The sequence below is a fragment of the Corylus avellana genome, chromosome ca2, assembly GCF_901000735.1.
Source record: "Corylus avellana chromosome ca2, CavTom2PMs-1.0".
Classification (NCBI taxonomy): Eukaryota; Viridiplantae; Streptophyta; class Magnoliopsida; order Fagales; family Betulaceae; genus Corylus; species Corylus avellana.
The window spans coordinates 34,690,049-34,709,522 of NC_081542.1; the positions used below are offsets into that span (position 1 = coordinate 34,690,049).

General features: G+C 40.7%; 1 protein-coding gene across 3 annotated transcripts in view; it reads left to right on the forward strand.

Moving 5' to 3' along the window:
* The first annotated feature begins 511 nt into the window (after positions 1–511).
* Positions 512–19,474, forward strand: part of LOC132170593 (exocyst complex component EXO84C) — a 40,022-nt gene continuing 21,059 nt past the window's right edge. Inside the window, exons 1-5 of one of the 3 annotated variants that reach the window (XM_059581618.1) lie at positions 512–797; positions 2,039–2,133; positions 13,103–14,147; positions 15,077–15,598; positions 16,187–16,375. In XM_059581618.1, coding sequence (XP_059437601.1) covers positions 702–797; positions 2,039–2,133; positions 13,103–14,147; positions 15,077–15,598; positions 16,187–16,375 — 1,947 coding nt within the window. In that variant the 5' untranslated portion in view covers positions 512–701. Of the gene's footprint in view, positions 798–2,038; positions 2,196–13,102; positions 14,148–15,076; positions 15,599–16,186; positions 16,376–19,474 lie in introns of those variants that run through there. The other 2 variants (XM_059581617.1, XM_059581620.1) reach the window with 2 other exon arrangements.

Here is a 19,474-nt window from a genome sequence, read left to right on the forward strand (position 1 = left end):
TGACCATGTTTTTCTGAAAGTTGGCCATTTGGGGGTGGCGACCCATGGCCTATTAGAATTTTATTTTTTAAAATTGATAAAAAAGGGGACATTTTGGGGAAATCAGGAGTGAAGTAGGGAGAACTTTGGTATATTTGGTGCTTAAAGGCCACTTGCATCGCACGTCACCTATCTATTGTCCAAAAGGACAAAATCTGCAAACGGAATGGTCACATTGAAAAAAAAAACCTTTATAGATATCTTATCAATTTTTAAACATTGAAAATAGAATAAAAAAAAATGTGCACAACTTCAAAGATTAAATTGTAATTTTCCTATATATATATATATATATATATATATATATGTATTTATTTTTTAGGAGGGTAAGTTCTAGAAATCAAAACCCAAAAAGATTGTAGTAGGGGCCATCATGCTGTAGTAGTGGCTTCTTTTATAATTGGACTACCCAACACCTCGAGCAGACCTTACTTACACAGGATCACGACCGTCGACCGTAAATCAAAGGTTGAAGGGTAATCGCAGCACAAGTCCCAACAAAACTTGCAAGCTACTTTAAAATTAAAATATATGCTCCCCTTCTCTCTCTCTCTCTCTAAGTTTTCAGACCAGGGAGCCAGTGACTGAGGATTGAAGAAAGCGAGAAGGCGTAGAAGAAGAAGATAAGGAGGAAGAAGAAGCAGAGGTTAGACTCTGTAAAAATGGAGAGCAGTGAAGAAGAAGACGACTTCCCATCAATCGAAAGAATCATCCCACAGTCGAGAGTCGACTCTCTCTACCAATCTCATACTGAAAAGGTTTTTTGAACTTCCCTCACCTCAAGCCCCCATGTTTACTAAAATCAACGACATCTTAGAATTACCCATTTCCTAGCTAATCATTGAATTAAACTGTTTCTTTGTGTGTGTGCTTGAACAAAGTTCTTCGTTTTGATGTGGGTTTCATTATTTCATATTTTCAAGTCCATTTGTGGGAAAATTCAGTTTTTACTGTCTAGTTATATTCTATTTCAAGTCACTATTTTGCATGAATTGAATGGGTTGGACTTTTTTAGGCTTTTCAGTATTGATTAACACTCCAGCGATTGGTCATTCTATTGTATTTGATGGAAAGTTCCTGTTTCTCCTTATACTTGTCATTTTCATCTGTTTGAAAGTTATTAATTTTCAACCTTTATTCTTGCTTTGCATCCTTTTGGATCTAAAATTGCTGTCTCTCATCTGGGTCTTCTATGTCTTTATGCAAGTTGTCCAGAAAGCATGTATATTTTTCTCACGGGCTTTCTTCAAATGCATTGACAGCCACCCTGTTAATTTAATTGTAAGCGGTATGGCAATGTTCGACAGTAATGCTTAAGGATTTTTGTTTTTCGTATAAAATAAACTGGCCTTTTCGCTTTTTTCTTCCAGTATAATTATTGGAAGAGCTACTTATCAAAAATAAAAAAATAAAAACATAAAAATTATTGGAAGAGGTGTAGTTTTTGGGCTCAAGAAGTGTTTATGTAATTTTTTTTTTTTTTTTTGGATATTGTGCTGTACTGGTTTTGTATAATCGTCATTGTATGTGCATTTTAGGAGAAAGGCTACACTTTCCAACTTTTTTTTCCCCAAAACTTGGTTGCCAACTGATGTGTCAACAACTCATGAGATAGTGACACATTTTTCAAAATAATAGATCTCATCCATGATGACATATCATTTGTGAACCAACTTTTGGGGAAAAAAATTGGTAAGTGTAGCACTTCTCGCATTTTAGTTTGGTGCTTCTAGAATGTAATGACTATTTTATACACTTTATTGGTAAGTCTAGATGACGATGTGAAATCAAGCACCCTATTTGAGAGTTTGTTAGGGATACCAATATCTGAATTAGGTGTCCATTTTCTTTCCTCAATTTGCACTACAAGTTTCATTCCAGGGGTTTCAAGGCACAAGAATTGTATTATTGTTGTTGGTGTTGTGATGATATCAAATATTTTTGTATTGTAACATAATGAACATCTTTTCCTATAAGCTAAACATGTTTATCTTTACAGGGAATAAGAAAACTTTGTTGTGAGCTTCTGGATCTAAAGGATGCAGTGGAGAACTTATGTGGCAATATGCACACAAAGTACTTAGCTTTCTTGAGGTAATAGAAATGCCAGTTTCTGTGTCATGACACCACATCATGACCAAGCATGTCAATGAATGGTAAATAATCCCCTCCCACCGTGGCATTAGGATTCCCTTGTAGTCTCACATATTTATAGATATTTTCTAATTATATATATATATATATATATGTTTCCTTTTAGTGCCAGAGGGGCAAAACCTAAGTACGTCTGAAGTTTTTAGAAAAAGAGGAATGAAAAGCACTAGACATCGAAGAAAAAAAAAATGTGAGCAAGAAAGTCATCTTAAGCTTACACACCAGAGGCTCCACTCCTTAAAAACCTCTAACTTGTATCCCTCCAAGTACTCTGCATTAGGCATAAGGCAATTTCTGTAAAAGCTTTTGCACAATTAGACCTGCCCAAACCTCCATTTCCAGCAAGGCATTTACCCAGCCTAACTAAAGTGGAGCGAAAACCAAAGACCAGCACTTCCTAGCAATCAGATAGGCCACTTCTTTTAGACATGAGTACCAACTGAGAACCAATTTCTCCTTTCCACCCAATTCTCTGCCATAAGAATCTGTTATAAACCTGCTTTTGAAGCAAAGGAAGATACCTTGGAAAGTGTAACAGTTTACCGAATGTTATTTAATGAACCTCCCATTTTCTCTTCTACCAAACCCTTATAATACACGTTTCCAACAAACATCAGCCCCACCACACACACACATTGCCAGCAATGTACATATCATAAAGTTTCTCAAAAATGCTATCCACCTACTCTAGTTCCCAATCTTGATCAGCTCTAACAAATATCAATTTTCATTACAGCCTTCTTGTTGACTACTCTATGTAGCTTGCTATCAGCAGCTATGGAGTATAATGGGGAAACAGTAGACTTGAATGTTCCTCACATGCATATGTCATGCCAGAAAATAATCCTTCTTACATTCCCACCATAAGAGGTGAAAGAAAGAAATTAACCCAATCATTCCTAACCCTTTTCTGCACCTGTGAGAACTCCCTACTAAGTGGTTCACCCCTTCTCATGATACTGTACTTAACACTAACAACCTTTTACAATTCAAGCCCCTCTCAACAACAAACCTTCATAACCGCCTGTCCTATAAAGCTGGATTAAGCATCCCCTTGTAAAAGAGTACAACCTAATTCAATTCGATACATTATATTTGAACTCATCCCCAAAGGCTCCCTAAAGAAAGTCATATTCCAACATCTCTAATTGTTTTGCAAATGAGGCCAGAATATTAAATAGAGAGATACAATTAGTGGGAGGTGTAGACCATGCAATTTTCTTCAACTCTATCTAACCTGCTTTGAGTAAATATTCTTTCCACCCTGCAAATCTCCTATCCAATCTTGCTACTAAATCCCAAACAGCCGTAGATTTACAGGAACAACCCATAGGCAACCTAAGTAGGTAGTAGTAGGGGTGGCTTTTCGGGTTCATGGGTTGGGTTTGTGACGTATCGAGTCATGGGTATATGATTATATGGCCGACCCATTTAATTAATGGTGTCAAACCTATCAACTTGACACAATGTGCTTCATTAAGCGGGTGACACGACACAACTCACATAACTAGTTTAATAAAAAGATCGTGTTGGGTTGACACGAACACACCCCGTTTAAACTTGTTTAATATGAATGGGCTGGGTTGACACAAATACTTGATTTGACTTAATTAACAGAATTTCATATCTTATAAGATAAATTATATCAATTATACATATTCAAGATTCATGACAATCAATTTGATCAGCAAGTTAAGTGAGTTGGCATGAATTTGGCCAATTTATAATTGTGTCTAACTGGGTTGATCCGTTTTGCCCTGAACCCTTTTAAACTTAACCCTAACCCTTTAATTGTCATGTCAAATATTGCTAGCCCTAGGTGATAGGTAGAGAACCAACCATGCAGTCCAATTGTGAGGCTTATTGTTTCACATCATCAATATCACCAACTGACACCATCTCACTTTTGCTTAGCTTAATTCTCAATCATGAAAAAGCTCTAAAACAAACGATAAACATCTAATAAGGACCTCTTCCTCCATTTGACAAAAGATAATAGTATTGTCTACAATAAGAATATGATATATTAATATCTCTCCTAAATTCTTTGAATTGAATCGAACTAGAAAGTCTGTCGACTCCTCTCTAGTTTTTGAGACTATCCTGCTTATACTCTTGTCACCTTAGTAAAAAGTAAAAGAGATGGTGGATCACCTTATCTAAGTTCTGTCAAGCTTTTGAAGAAACTTGATAGACAACCATTAACCAAAACTGAAAATTTTATGATGGAAATGAACGTAGATATCTACTTTCTTCATTTAGTTGCAAACCCATATGCTCAAAGTAAAAATTAAGTGGAAAACGCCAATGTGTGTGGTCATATGCATTCTTTTTTATTTTTTTTATTTTTATAAATAATTTCATATCATTAATAAAGCGTAGAGGGGCGCAACCCTAGTACACATGGAGTATACATGAGAACCCCTAATAGGAAGAAGAAAATAAATTCATAAAATCTGCAAAAGTAGGAATCTCCAAGCAATGATGAGCCGCTATCCATACATGTAACATGTTAAGCAAAGACTTCCGCAATTCTACCGCCGAAATCTCTACGTCTTCAAAAAGCCGAGCATTTCTCTCACGCCAAATACACCACATTAAACACAATGGAACTAACCTTCATACTTCCTTAGCTAGACTGCACCCAATCAAACCACCCCAACTTAAAAGTCCATCCACAACCTCGAGCCAGAGACTGATTAGCTATGATTTTTCAATCCAACAATTGGTCTTCTACCACAAAAGCATTTTAAGTTTAGGAAAGTACACTTCCAATATACCGAAATCTCTATGCTTTTGTGGTAGATCACTTGGAGTTTTCTAATGACTCTCATCAATGGAATGTTAATTTTATCCAAGTGGCGCATGACTGGAGGTTGATCTCTTTTCTTTGTTGTTCAATCTATTGTTTTTCCTTTGGGCGGGAGCCTTGAACATTCCTCAAGTTTCTACCATGCGTCAATTTGTGGACTTGTGTTCATGTTATCTTTAAAGGGGTGTGTGTCTATGTATACTTCCTGTGTATTAGGGTTGCACCCTTCTGCACTTTTTAATGAATCACTTATTTATCAAAAAAAAAAAAAAAAAAAATCTATTGTACTCCTTCAGATTGAGACATTTCGAGGTGAAGACAAGCTTTGTTGGGCCCCCCCTCCAAGAAAGGGTTTTTTGATGTTAGATCGTTGTTAAATGTCCTATCTCCCCATGATAGCTCCTTTCTCTTGGAGGAGTATTTAGCTGAATACTTATAAAAACGAGAAGAAGAATATTTGGTGGAATAAGGTTCACTTGAGAGGCATTCTTTGCTTGGTCGGTCACGTTTGGGAAGATTTTCACTGCGGATAATCTAAGGAAGGGTCGTATCATAGTGGTAGATAGGTGTTGTATGTGTAAGAAGAGTGGAGAAACAATGGATCACCTTTTGCTCTGTTGTGAGGTTGCTAGCGCCTTATGGGATTCTATTTTTAGTCTTTTTGGGTTAGAATGGGTCATCTACGCTATATTTTATAGCGTAGATGTCTGATTGAAGGCTGTAGCTAATCTTGTACACATTTTGGAATGAACATAATAGACAGAGAGTCATAATTCTATTCGAGTCATTCTTTATTTGGCAATGAATTTAGACTAGCAACTTCAGCTGCTTGATGTGAAAAATGTATTTCTTCATGGAGATTTAGAGGAAGAGGTTTACATGAAACTTTCTATTGGTTCCCAATTCTTGTTGGCCGAAGGTAAAGGGTAGAAATTGAAGAAAGGGACTAGATGAAACTTCAACTTGTCACCAACTCCACCCCACAGAAAATCCTACTGATTTTCTCAATTCGATTGGCAACTCTTACAAGTATGGGAAAAAAGGATAGATAATAAGTTGGCAAAATGAGTTTTGGCTGAGTGGTTATGGAAGATTTTCAGTGTTGTTACTTGGTATTGGGTTTAGCTTTCTTTGCTTGAGTGGTCAGTAGGCAGGGGTGAGGGAGCGTGGGCGGCGTGTGAGGTGGTCTTGTAGGCAGGGGTGGTGGCATTATGGCGGGAGGGAGAAAGTGGTCAGTGGAGGCGAAGGAGTATGAACTGGTGGTGAAGAGAGGGGCTTCAGGGTAAGGCTTTTCGAGAGGAGCAAAGGGAAACAAAGGTCAATCTTCATTAAGACAGATGAGTTAGAGTGGTTGATCCGAAACGTGGAGGTGCTAGTGACTGTGGACACTTCAGAGGTGTTCTGGGATCAGTCTAGAGCAGGTTATCCACGGTTCATTGCGCAACGCTGATCAAACAGGCATGGGAACTTTCTAACGTTTGAGGAATTTGAAGGGAGGCAAAGAAGCGGTTTGGTCCTCATTCCAGAAGGGCGTTATGGGCAAGGTTGGGAACGTTTTATTTCGGAGCTTTACATAGCAAGATAGTCCCTTCGTGATACCAAGGAAGAAAAGAAAGATCATGAGAGGAAGGAAAGGAGGAGCTACGCTGAGGTCCTTGGGCTGTCAGGTAACATGGCGGAGGAGTGCTTTAGTTCTTTTCCAGAGCCGGTGGCGAGAGTGCCCAGTTGGTTGAAGGATTCCTCATTAGCAAAGGAAAAGCTTGTTTTAGGCTCGGTGAAATCAGGTATGCGACCAAAGTCGCCTGCGATGAATAGAGCCCAGTTGCCGGAGAGGTTTCAGAAGTCGTCGAGGTACCCAAGCGAAGGTAGAAGTCAGCTGGAGAAGAAGAACAGTAAGGAGAAAGAGGAGCTAGTAGTCAAGGCACCGGCAAGTGGAATTCAAGCGCGGGAGAGGTCGCCTGTGACGAAGAATTGTACTGTGCAAGTGTTGACGGGACGGGGAGTGGTTGAGTGTCAGAATCAGTCCCATACCGGTGTAAGCCTTGAGCTCCGTAACTGCAGGGAGACGTTGGAATGGCTGAAAAAAGAAGTTCACGTGGGTTTGCAACGTCTGGAGATGGCTATCTTAAGAGCAGAGGCAAGTGGGCTAAGGCAGATGGAAGAGGATAATGGAGTTCCGGTCCTTGCGGTCAGGCAGAGGGAGGTGCTGGTGGGGAATGGCCCAAGGCCTGAGAGTGGCCCTCTTTTGGTTCCATCGGGTAGTTTAGGTATGGGGAAGGGCTGGGCCGTTAAAGCAGGCTCATGGCCCATGAGACTCTTCAAGTCTAAAAAGAAGATCTCTGTGGTTGAGTCCAAACTGTGTGTGGATTCAGGCGCGGGTCAGTATAGCTGAGGGGAAGCTAGCTCTAAGGGGAAAAAGAAGCTTGCTGTCCACACGGTGTCCACGAGCGGGTCGTCGATGGTCCGGAAGGGAGGTCGCACCGGAGATCCAGGGGCATCGTCATCGGAGTCTTTGGTGGCGAGGTCGCCGGTAGCCGTGGTTGGTCCGGTTGATGACACTGTTAACCGGGAGGAGCTTCCCGGAGAACATTCCGACAGGGAGGTTGTGTTGGGTACCACCTAAGAGACGCAGAGTATGCCGACGAAGTCTCTGTTGGCCCTGGGTCCGGAAGGTTCGTCCCAATCATCAAAGGTAAAGGTTTTGCCGGTGATACCCATTGCTGGGACAGTGGGGTCAGAGTCGATTCTGGGTTTTGGAGAGGTGGGGACGCGAGTTTTGGCCGGGGGTCCTATGCTCCCGCCAGCGTTATCGCCGGTAGCCCTGAGTGTCCCTGTCGAAGTCTTGGATAATCGCGTAGAGCGCTCCAGAGCCCATTTTGACGGGGAGAAGTCTTCAGAGCATGCGGTGCTCTCCAGAGTGCGTCGTTGAAGGGTATCTTGGCCCAAGGTTTGGCAGGTCCGGTCCAGTTTTTGAAAGAGAAGTCTTCGCCGATGGTGCAGTTCACTGAGGCAGTGGGAGCAGTGCCGAGATTGGGTTCTGGCAGTGTGGGAATGCGTGTTTTGCCTGGTGGGTCTCCTATTCAGCCGAAGATGTTGTTGCAGTTCAGTGGGGAGGAAGTTCTGGTACCTACACCGATCGAGGCTAATGAGCTAGTGCCGTGGTCGCAGGGAGATGGGTATCAGGTAGGTTTGGAGGCTTGTGAGGGGTTGGGCTTGTTGCAGGACACTAGAGACATAGCTGATTATTCTGCTGGGAAGGTGGGCAGGGAGGTTAAGGCTCAAGATGCAGGCACGGATTTTTGTGAGGTCAGTATGCCTTCTCCCCTGAAGTCGTATGGGCCTAATGCTGGGGGTGTGAAGGGTTACTCGGATTGGTTAATCCAGTGTGCTAATGAGATTTATCCGATCGTGGGGATCTCATATACGGGTCACAAGTTACAATTGCTTGCGCTTTTGACCTTCTTGGAAGAGGAATGTAGGAATAATGAGATGATCTTGAATACGAGCAGTGGGGCTAAGGGTAAGAGGGAGATTAGGAATTTAGAGTGTTCTGTGAACTACGACACTAAAGGGGCAAGTTCAAGTCGTGGCAATAGGAAGGGGAGGGGGCAGGTGGTGACATTATGAAGTTAAATATACTTTCTTTGAATGTGAGAGGGCTGAACAGGAAGGATAAACGTCTGAGGGTGAGTAATAGGCTTAGAGATTGGAAGGCTGATATTGTCTGTCTTCAAGAAACCAAGATTCAGGAGATGTCTCGCAGTATAGTCCGTAGCTTATGGGGGAGGAGTCATGTGGATTGGTGTTGTTTGGATTCTAGTGGGGCATCAAGTGGTATTTTAATTATGTGGGATAATAGGGTGGTGGAGAAGGTCGATGCTTGCGTAGGGTCTTACACTCTGGCGGTATCTTTTAGAAACAGTGGAGACCATTCTGTTTGGGCTTTTGCTGGGGTTTATGGTCCGAATCTCTATAGGGACAAGAGGCTTCTATGGGAGGAGTTAGTGGGTGTTATTAGTTGGTGGGACATGCCTTGGTGTATTGGGGGTGGCGAAAGATCAGGTGATGCTCATTTAGACTCGTCCATGACGGAATTCTCAGATTTCATTTCGGATTAGGGGCTCATGGATCTTCCCTTGATTGGGGGTTTATATACATGGTCAATTTCTAATGACCCCCCCTGTGGTCAAGGATTGATCGGTTTCTTATTTCAGCGGAGTTGGAGGCCTGGTGTCCAGGGGTTAAGCAAAAGAGGCTCTCCCGCTTGTGCTCGGATCATTTTCCAATCTTCCTTGAGATGGGGGAAGTGTCAAGAGGGAAGAGGCTGTTTAAGTTTGAGAACATGTGGCTTAAAGCAGATGGTTTTGTGGCCCAAGTGAAACAATGGTGGGACTCCTATGTGTTTCATGGTTTGCCAAGTTTTGTTTTTGCTTGCAAGCTAAAGGCCTTAAAGTTGAATTTGAAGACTTGGAATGAGGAGGTTTTTGGTAACCTTGATAGGAATAAGAGGATGCTTCTTGAAGAGCTTCGGTTGTTGGATGCGAATGAAGAAAGTAGGGCTTTGGAGGAGGGGGAGGTTAGGAGGAAAGCGGAAGTGGTTCGAGAGCTAGAGAATTGCACGCTTATGGAGGAGGTGAGTTGGAGGCAGAAGTCCAGGGTGATGTGGTTGAAGGAAGGAGACAAATGTACTAAATTTTTTTACTCCGTAGCTGATTCTAATAGAAGACACAATTCTATGGATTCTCTCATGATTGGGGACAACATCTCTTCAAATCCGACCGAGATTAGTGAGTACGTGGTTGAGTTCTATCAAAAACTTTTCTCTGAGCAATGTCACTGGAGGCCTATGGTAGATGGTATCTCCTTTGATTCCATTTCGGAGGAGGAGGCTAGTTGGATGGAGAGAGACTTCGAAGAGGAAGAGGTAAGAAAGGTAGTGTTTAAAATGAATGGCAATAAGGTGTTGGGTCCTGATGGGTTTTCTATGGCATTCTTCCAATTTTGTTGGGAGGTGGTGAGGGAGGATGTCATGAATGTGTTCAGTGCTTTTCATGCTGGGGAGAGGTTTGAGAAGAGCCTTAATGCCTCCTTCATTTCGCTAATTCCGAAGGTTCCCGGAGCTACTAATCTCAGAGACTTTCGGCCTATTAGCCTTGTGGGAGGTATCTACAAGATTATTGCAAAGGTGTTAGCTAATCGATTGAGGGCTGTGCTGGATAAGATCATTTCTCAATCCCAAAGTGCCTTTATTAAAGGTAGGCAGATTCTCGATCTTGTCTTGATTTCTAATGAATGCCTAGACAATCGGCTTGCGTTTTGGGGAGCCAGGGGTTATATGCAAAATGGATCTAGAAAAAGCTTATGACCATGTGAATTGGGGTTTCTTGTTATACATGCTTAGGAGATGTGGTTTTGGTGGGATTTGGTGTTCTTGGATTGAACATTGTATTTCGTCGGTGCGATTCTCGATTCTGATCAATGGTTCGCCTAATGGATTCTTCAGCAGCTCCAGGGGCTTGAGACAAGGGGACCCTTTATCTCCTCTGTTGTTCATTTTTGTTATGGAAGCTCTAAGCAAAATGATTTCGGCAGCAGTGAACGGGGGGTTTATTGAGGGGTTTTAGATCGGCAATATTACTACTTCCCATCTTTTGTTTGCGGACGATACTTTGATGTTTTTTAATGCTATGCCCACCCAGATTCAGTATTTGCGGAGTGTGTTTCTGTTGTTTGAAGCTGTTTCCGAGTTGAAAGTTAATTTGGCCAAGTCGGAGATAATTCCAGTGGGGGATGTGGTGCAAGTGGGTAGGTTAGCTGGTATTCTGGGGTGTGGGGTTGCTTCATTGCCTGTAAGGTACCTTGTTTTGCTGCTGGGGGCCTCTTGCAAGGCTAAACATATTTGGGATGGAGTTATTGAGAAGATAGAACGTCGGTTGGCCGGGTGGAAAAGATCTTATCTATCAAAGGGGGGGGAGAGTCACGCTTATTAAGAGTACTCTTGTCAACTTGCCTACGTACTATTTGTCGCTCTTCCCCATTTCGGGTAGTGTTGCAAAGAGGATTGAGAAGTTGCAGCGGGATTTTTTATGGGGAGGTCTAGGCGATGAGTTCAAGTTCCACCTGGTGGAGTGGGCGAAGGTTTGCACCCCGATTAAGGAGGGAGGATTGGGTATCGGAAACCTTAGGGTTTTCAATCGCACCCTTTTAGGGAAGTGGTTGTGGCGCTATGGGTTAGAGAGAGATACTTGGTGGAGGGCTGTGGTGGATGCAAAATTTGGTAGTCTTTGGGGAGGGTGGTGTTCCTTGGAGCCGGGTGGTCCTATGGGGGTGGGGTTATGGAAGAACATTAGGAAGGGGTGGGCCACTTTCCAAAGGTTTAGTCGATTTGAGGTAGGGGAGGGGTCTAAGGTGCGCTTTTGGCACAATATGTGGTGTGGTGATTTGGCTCTCAAGCATGCTTTTCCAGGTTTATTCAGCATTGCCTGTGCTAAGGACGCTTCAGTGGCGGAGCATTTGGAGGTGCTGGGTGGCACTAACCAGTGGAATGTGAGCTTTTCTAGAGAAGCTCATGATTGGGAGGTGGAGGTGTTGGCTTCTTTTTTCTAGGTGTTACATGCTGCTCAAGTGAGGTGGGGGTGTGAAGATAGGTTGTGGTGGAATTCTTCCAAAAGGGGCCGGTTCAAGGTCAAGCTCCTTTACGCTGCCTTGGCGAGTCCTGTTGGGGGAGGATTTCCGTGGAAGAGTGTGTGGCGTACCCAAGCTCCTCCGAGGGCGAGTTTTTTTGTGTGGTCGGCGGCTTTGGGTAAAATTTTGACCTTGGACAATCTCAGAAAGCAACGAGTGATTGTGACAAACAGATGTTGTGTGTGCAAGAAGACCGAGGAGACGGTGGACCATCTTCTCTTTCATTGCGAGGTAGCTTATGCTTTGTGGAGCACCTTTTTTGGTTGGTTTGGGTTGGTTTGGGTGATGCCGAATAGGGTTTCAGATTTGTTCGCTTGTTGGTGGTCTTCGGGAAGGAGGGGGAGTGCCGTGGTATGGAAAATGGTGCCTACGTGCTTTTTTTGGTGTCTGTGAAGGGAAAGGAATAATAGGTGCTTTGAAGATTTGTAGGGGACTTGGGAAGACATACTAGCCTCTTGCTTTCAAACTCTGTATCTTTGGACCGCTGCGCATGTCTTTCCAGTTCCGATTAGTTATGATGATTTTCTTCTTTGTTTTTCTCCTTCTAGTTAGGTGATCCTGTTGTATACTCTTAGTGTACCTCGGGGCGCCTTTACGCTTTTTAATAAAACTTCTTACTTATCAAAAAAAAGAATGGGTCATGCCTAGTCGAGTGGTAGATCTCTTTGCATTTTGGAGAGGTTAGTTTGGTGGTTTTCATAGTGTGGCATTGTGGAAGATGATTTCGTCTTGCATAATGTGGTGTATTTGGAGAAAAAGAAATGATTGTAGCTTTGACTACCGTGAAAGTACAGTGGCGGAATTAAAGGCTTTTTTTTTAATACCCTGTATCACTGAGTGACTGCCTATGATCACTTTCATATTTACAGTTTTCGCCATTTTCTTGATCTTTTTTCTGGATAGGTGTTTCTCTTGTATACATGATACATCATGTGTGCTTGGGTTGCACCTTGCATTTTTAATGGGGAAAAAAAAAAGATTGAGAAACTCATATGGTGCGCATTCATAACTAAACTAGACATCTGATAATAAACTAAAATTGATTGTGTTGAAAGTTTGACAATGGCTAATTTAATCCAGGGTGAGAGGATTATGTTTTTTACTCCATGGGGCAACCATCTTGACAGATTTTAGTGGTAGTGGATTCTGTAGCCATTGTCAGGATTTCAGGGATGTTACCATAGTAGTCCTGTCAATAGTGTGAGTCAGGCCGGAAAAAGGGTTTTGCCATAATGACAAACTGGAATCTATTCCTAAGTTCAATGGCATAATAAGGAACATGCATTTGAAGTTTCAAAGCAATTTCAGACCTGGAAGCTAGAATAGAGACTTTCAAGTATCTTTAATCATTTGATCAATTAACATCATGTCAGATCTATGTACATGTGATATAATCTTAATGATAAATTGTAGGATATCTGAAGAGGCCGTGGAAATGGAACATGAGTTGATTGAGTTGCGAAAGCAAATCTCAGCTCAAGGGATCCTTGTGCAGGATTTGATGACTGGTGTATGCCGTGAACTGGAAGAGTGGAAGCAATCTAATGGTGACAACTATGAAGCTCAGCAAGATCCTGACATTTCTGAACTTCAAGAACCCTTGCCAAGTGAAACGGATGACAAGAAGATGATATTTTTGGATAATATTGATATTCTCTTGGCTGAACATAAAATTGAAGAAGCATTAGAGGCTTTAGATGCTGAAGAGAGAAATTCTTCAGAGCTGAATGGCTTGGGAGATACTTCAGTAGGTGAAGTATCAGAGTACAAATCTGCTTTTTTGGAAAGAAAAGCAATACTTGAGGATCAACTAGTCCAGATTATTGAACAGCCTTCTGTTGGCGTGCTGGAGATGAAGAAGGCCTTATCTGGTTTGATAAAACTTGGCAAAGGAACTTTGGCACATCAGTTACTTATTACATCTTATGGGTTGCGCCTCCAAAAAAGCATTGAGGTTCTTCTTCCTTCTTGTTATGTCTGTCCAAGAACATTTTCAGCCACATTATCTAAGCTTGTATTTTCTGCAATCTCATTGACAACGAAGGAGTCTGCTTCAGTATTTGGCGACAATCCGATTTATACCAACAGAGTTGTTCAATGGGCTGAGTGGGAAATTGAATACTTTGTACGGTTGGTGAAAGAGAATGCAGCGTCTTCTGAGGAAGTTTCTGCTTTACGGGCCGCTAGCATTTGCATCCAGTCCAGTCTCAACTACTGCTCAATGTTGGAATCACAAGGCCTGAAACTGTCAAAATTACTTTTGGTGCTTTTGCGACCTTACATTGAAGAAGTTCTAGAGTTGAATTTCAGATGGGCTAGAAGACTACTTTTCGATTTGGTGGAGCTTGATAAGAGCTTGCTATTCTCTGAGTTTGTAGATTCATTGTCTGCTTTTGCAACATCACCAGAGAGCGTCATTCTTGTTGATAGTGGAAAGAGATTTGTGTGCATTGTTATGGTAAGTTGGTCTCTTGCAGTATGATTTGGCTATTGTTGAAGCAATAAATTGTCTTTGTTCTCACAGCAAGCACTTTATAATTTAGAAATTAGCTTAGACATGTATTGGCGGGCGTTACTCATACAGTACACCTAAAGAATTTAGCTCATTAGCTGGTTTTATTATTATTATTATTATTCTTTCTGTCAAAGAGAACAATTAAGACAGAGACTACCTCGGAAGATCACAATCCACTTACGATCTTATCTTTGTCACTTATGACAAATGTTGCACTTTCTCTCTCCCTCTCTAAATTTAATGGAAAAGGAAAATGCTAGAGGAAATATAAGTCATCTAAGGATGATTCACTGAAGCCTTAATTCCTACTACTCTTTGGGAATTTGGTTTGTTGGTCCATAGTTAGTTGATTATATTGTGATACCAATGAGTATTGACATGGTAAGGTTTGGCATCACTCTGACTTGTCTGGAGTTCATTAAATTTCTAAAGGTGTCTCTTTCTCTGCCGTAGTTCACAGTCACCGTGCTTCTGCCCTGAGGATTTGATACATAACAATTAGTTAAGTAAGTTCAATTTACAGGCATGCATCTCACATTATATGTTTGACTTGTAAGGACATACCTTTCTATTTGTATATTTCCATTAAAGCTTGGTGTCTATGCCAGTGTGTCCAATAAGTGTGTGCTTGAGAATTTAATTATAGTTAGTACACATGGTTCTATGTTTTGAATTCAAAAGTTGCACTTGGAGGTCATGTTGGTGCCTCTCTCGACATGTTGTACATGTGCATCTGCTGGTGCTTACATGCATAAGAAGTAATTGTGCAGCGGCAGTATCAAGAAATTTTCTGATACTTAACTACTTGAATAGTTTGTGGTGACCTAATGATTAATTTGTAACATAATGTTGGCTTCAAAAATTCTTTACAGGGTATATTGAAACAGTTAACCCCCTTGGCCGTTGTGCATTTTGGAGGAAATGTATTAAGTAGAATCTCACAGCTGTATGATAAATACATGGATGCTTTGATCAAAGCGCTACCAAGCCCCTCTGATGATGACGGTCTTATGGATCTGAAAGAAGCCATTCCCTTTAGAGCTGAAACCGATTCAGAACAGCTTGCAATATTGGGAATAGCATTTACCATTTTAGATGAACTATTACCGAATGCTGTGATCAATTGGAAGCAGCAGAATGAAAGCAATGAACCAAAAAGTGGACCCATTGAAAACACTGTGCCTAGTGCAAGCACTACAATAGATTTAAAGGATTGGAGGCGCCATCTTCAGCCCTCATTTGATAAGCTTAAAGATCATTTCTGTCGGCAGTATGTTTTGAATTTCATCTATGCAAGAGAAGGCAAAACACGATTAGATGCACAGATCTACTTGAATGGGAGAGGAGAGGATCTGTATTGGGACTCTGACCCTCTGCCTTCGCTTCCATTTCAGGTCATTCCCCTTCCTCTTATGTTGGAATGTTTTTCTGTGGGCCTCAGTTACTACATTTTGTGTGTCCAGGGTTTCCATTTGATAATTTTGTTTTCCTTCTAACAAATAAATTATCTGATTTTGTAGTATTTCTATCACCCCTATTAGTTGATCTAATTTAATTGGGATCAAGGTTTAGTTGAGCTGAGTTGAGTTAAGCTATTGTTGTTGCATGTGTTTGCTCCTTTCATCACGATTAAATGTGTTTCAATGTGTTCCTTTGATTTTAGTACAGGAGAGCAGGCATACTTATGCTGGTTACGTTGGTTATATTTCTTTCAAAGCGTTTTTTTCTTTTTTTTCAAATTTCCCCTTCTGTTGCTTGCTTATGGGCACATTATAAGAAACTTTAATGTGTATTACTTATTTGTATGGTATGGATGCTCTGCAATTCTCTTTAAGACTTGAGTTTCTCTTCCTGTAAAGTCACGGTCTTGTCGTGTCACTATTTTCTTGCTCTCAGGCATACGACATTAGGGTGATGTACACATTTCTTACTACTTATTATCTTGTACGGTGGTAATATGGAGATTTGTGTTACTATTGCAGGCATTATTTTCTAAGCTGCAGCAGTTAGCGACTGTGGCTGGAGATGTGTTACTTGAGAAAGAGAAACTACAGAAAATTTTGCTAGCTAGGCTAACAGAGACAGTTGTAATGTGGTTGTCTGATGAACAAGAATTTTGGGGAGTGCTTGAGCATGATTCAGCTCCTCTTCAGCCGCTTGGGTTGCAGCAGGTACTGGCTTCCTTACAAACTCTACCTTTTCCAGTCAATTTCTTTAAATATACGCGTAAAAGTAGAACCCGTTTTTATTAATGCATAAATAAGATGTTCACTAAAGTTCATTTAAAAGCCTCTTCGTTAATTTTTTGTTTTAGTACCAAGCTCTACAGTTTCAGTTATTCTGTTTCAAGTGACTGATGGGAATCTATATATAAAGCACCTACATTGATGCTGGACAGAGGTAGGATAGGATATGGATATGGTGATACCATAATTCTTGAAAATTTAGGATATGATACAGCAGGAATACCACAATCAATTGATTAGTAAATATGTATTTTAGGTATATTTAGTTTCAAAAATTAATAACAAGTATCAAGTCTATTAAAAACATAACTAAAAGTAATTTAAAATCATCTACCAAACGTCAAATAGTAAACTAGGAGAAAAAGAAGTCTTGTCTTTAAGATGATCCGACTGTGACAGTATCAATTCCTTCATCACCATCACTATTTGTGAAAAGAATGGTTTGAGCGTCCAGTTTATCAAGTGAAAGGTTTGCAATCTCAAGTAACCCAGCACCTCTAAATGGCACATCTTCCTTGCTTCTCTCCTAAAGTCTTCACTATTCCATGTTAAAACTTGAAGATTAGTATGTACACATATTAAATCTTCTGTATGTTTTGGAGTTGCTTTGTTCCTCCTCCATGGGTGTTAAGAGGAATATGTATCCAATGCCTCTTAGAACGAGATGATGAACAAGGTTGTCTGAGAAGCTTGAAGGCTGCTTGAGAAGCATAGGTGCTGAAGACGCTTGGACATACCACCAAATCGGTGGCTCCAAGCTCTTAACTATTCTCCACCTATCTGCAAAGGAGTCAAAGGTACCAAACACACCCATAGATCTAGGAAACCTAGCGCGTTGTACATTCACCATCTTTCTTTCCTCAAGATTTAGAAAGTATCTTCTTATACACATATTCCTCTCTTTAGGATTTTTTTTTTTTTTTTTCATAAGTAATGAAATACATATCAAAAAGCATAGAAAGCTGCAATCCTAGTATACAGGAAGTATACAAGAGAATGCTTAAATAGAAGAATAAAAAAGGACAAGAAAATTGTTAAAACTAATCACTAAGGGAGCTAAGAGTGCGCTTGTCCAAGTAAAAAAGAGAAAAAAAAAGGACTTGAGCTTCTCTAACGTTCTTTCTTGGTTCTCGGAATTTCTTTCATTACGTTCCCTCCACAGGCACCACATAAGGCAAGAAGGCACCATCTTCCACACGACAGCACTTCGAGAGCAACCACCCGTCCACTAGCAAGCAAACAAATCAACCACCCGATTAGGCATAACCCAGGACATCCCAAAGCGACTGAAGATAGCATTCCGTAAGGTACAAGCAATCCCACAATGGAGAAGATTACATCTAGAAATTTTCTCTAGGTTTTTCCCAAAGTCCTTGCTTACCCTAATATTGGGCACCATGTTTTGTTTATATGAGGTCCAAGAAAACACAAAAATAGCCTTCAAATTTGTGTAGTCCGCGGCGCGACGTCATTACGGCAATTAGAGTTTCATTGCTAATTTTTCTGATTCTTGGTAAGTTTTGGCAAGTAATGTCATGACGACATTCTAAGTTCTTTTGACGAAGTCAACCAATAGCTTTTTTGAGTTTCAACGTTATGACAGCATTCTGACATGCTTTTTTTTTTTTGATAAGTAATAATGATATAAAACAAAAGCGCAGAGGGGCGCAACCCACATACACAGGGAGTATAAAAAGAGAGCGTCTAAGAGAGAAAGAAATGAAAGAGAAAGTCAGAATAGCTGATCACTAAAGGAGCTAGTTAAGCGGCCGTCCAAGAGTAAAAAAGAAAAAATGAATAAGTTCCTCTAAAGTCCTAGTAGAATTCTCAAAACATTTAGCATTTCTTTCGTTCCATATACACCACATAAGACAGAGGGATCATGCTTATGACGAAATCAAGCAGAAATGCTTTTAATACATTCAAATAAGGGATGACAGAACGTCCTTTTGACTTCAAGAACAAAACCCCTCTAAAAACTAACCTTTTCACACCGAATGCTTAGGAGATGAAAGAATTCCATGCAAGGTTTTGAACACCAAATGAGGCCAATTTCTAAGACCTAATAATCTTTCCCTTTGGCCATTTGGTGACAAAATTGACAACGTCAGAGACTCAACAAAAATTACTGGGAAAAACAACATTTACAATGCCACCCTAGCCTAACAAACTACTACTAGGCTAAGGTTGATGGAATGTGCAATGTACATGTTTTCTGGAGACAATAACAATCTCATCACACGAATTACGATTTAAATCAATAACACAAATGCCCATGGAGCTAAAAATAGTAGCTCATAAAAACAAGACTACAACCTAGCAAGACATATCTATCATATGGTAAGAACAAGAACAGACATGTTCGAAACAAACGTCTCCCCCTCGAGGAGAAACAACTTGAAACAGCTCAGCTCCCCCTCTATTAACACACATTTCCCTAGTATAAACAAACAGTTCTCAAACATTTTTCCCTCTTTTTGTCACAATGGTCAAAAGAAGACATCCAACAAAAGACAATTGAAAGAAGTCACACAACACACACATGAGTAGATAAATACGATGATATACTCAAAATGATCATAGGGTGTACCACAATAATCCCAAAGTATACACAAACATGATGGGTTTACAACAAACACAGAATTTGAGGAAATGGCAAGAATAAGACATGTCAAGTGTTGTGTGATACAATTCCACAAGCGAGGACAAAATGAACATATGTGATGAGGAGAGGCAACTACATGAAGGCTAGGCAAACCATGAGACACAAAAGTCAAACCTTATACACATAAGGTTTCCTTATATACTACTAGGGCCAAAAGGACACTCACACACCTATTCTTAGTTAATCCAAGTATTATAATTTTGAACTTTAAGTCCCGTAGGCATTTCACCGTTTTTCGTAATGATATGAGATTTTTTTTTTTTTTTTAATAGGTAATCAAACAAATTTCATTAAAAGAGCATGAGGCGCCCCTAAGTACACAGGTAGTATATACAAGGAACACACCCAAAAAAAAAAAA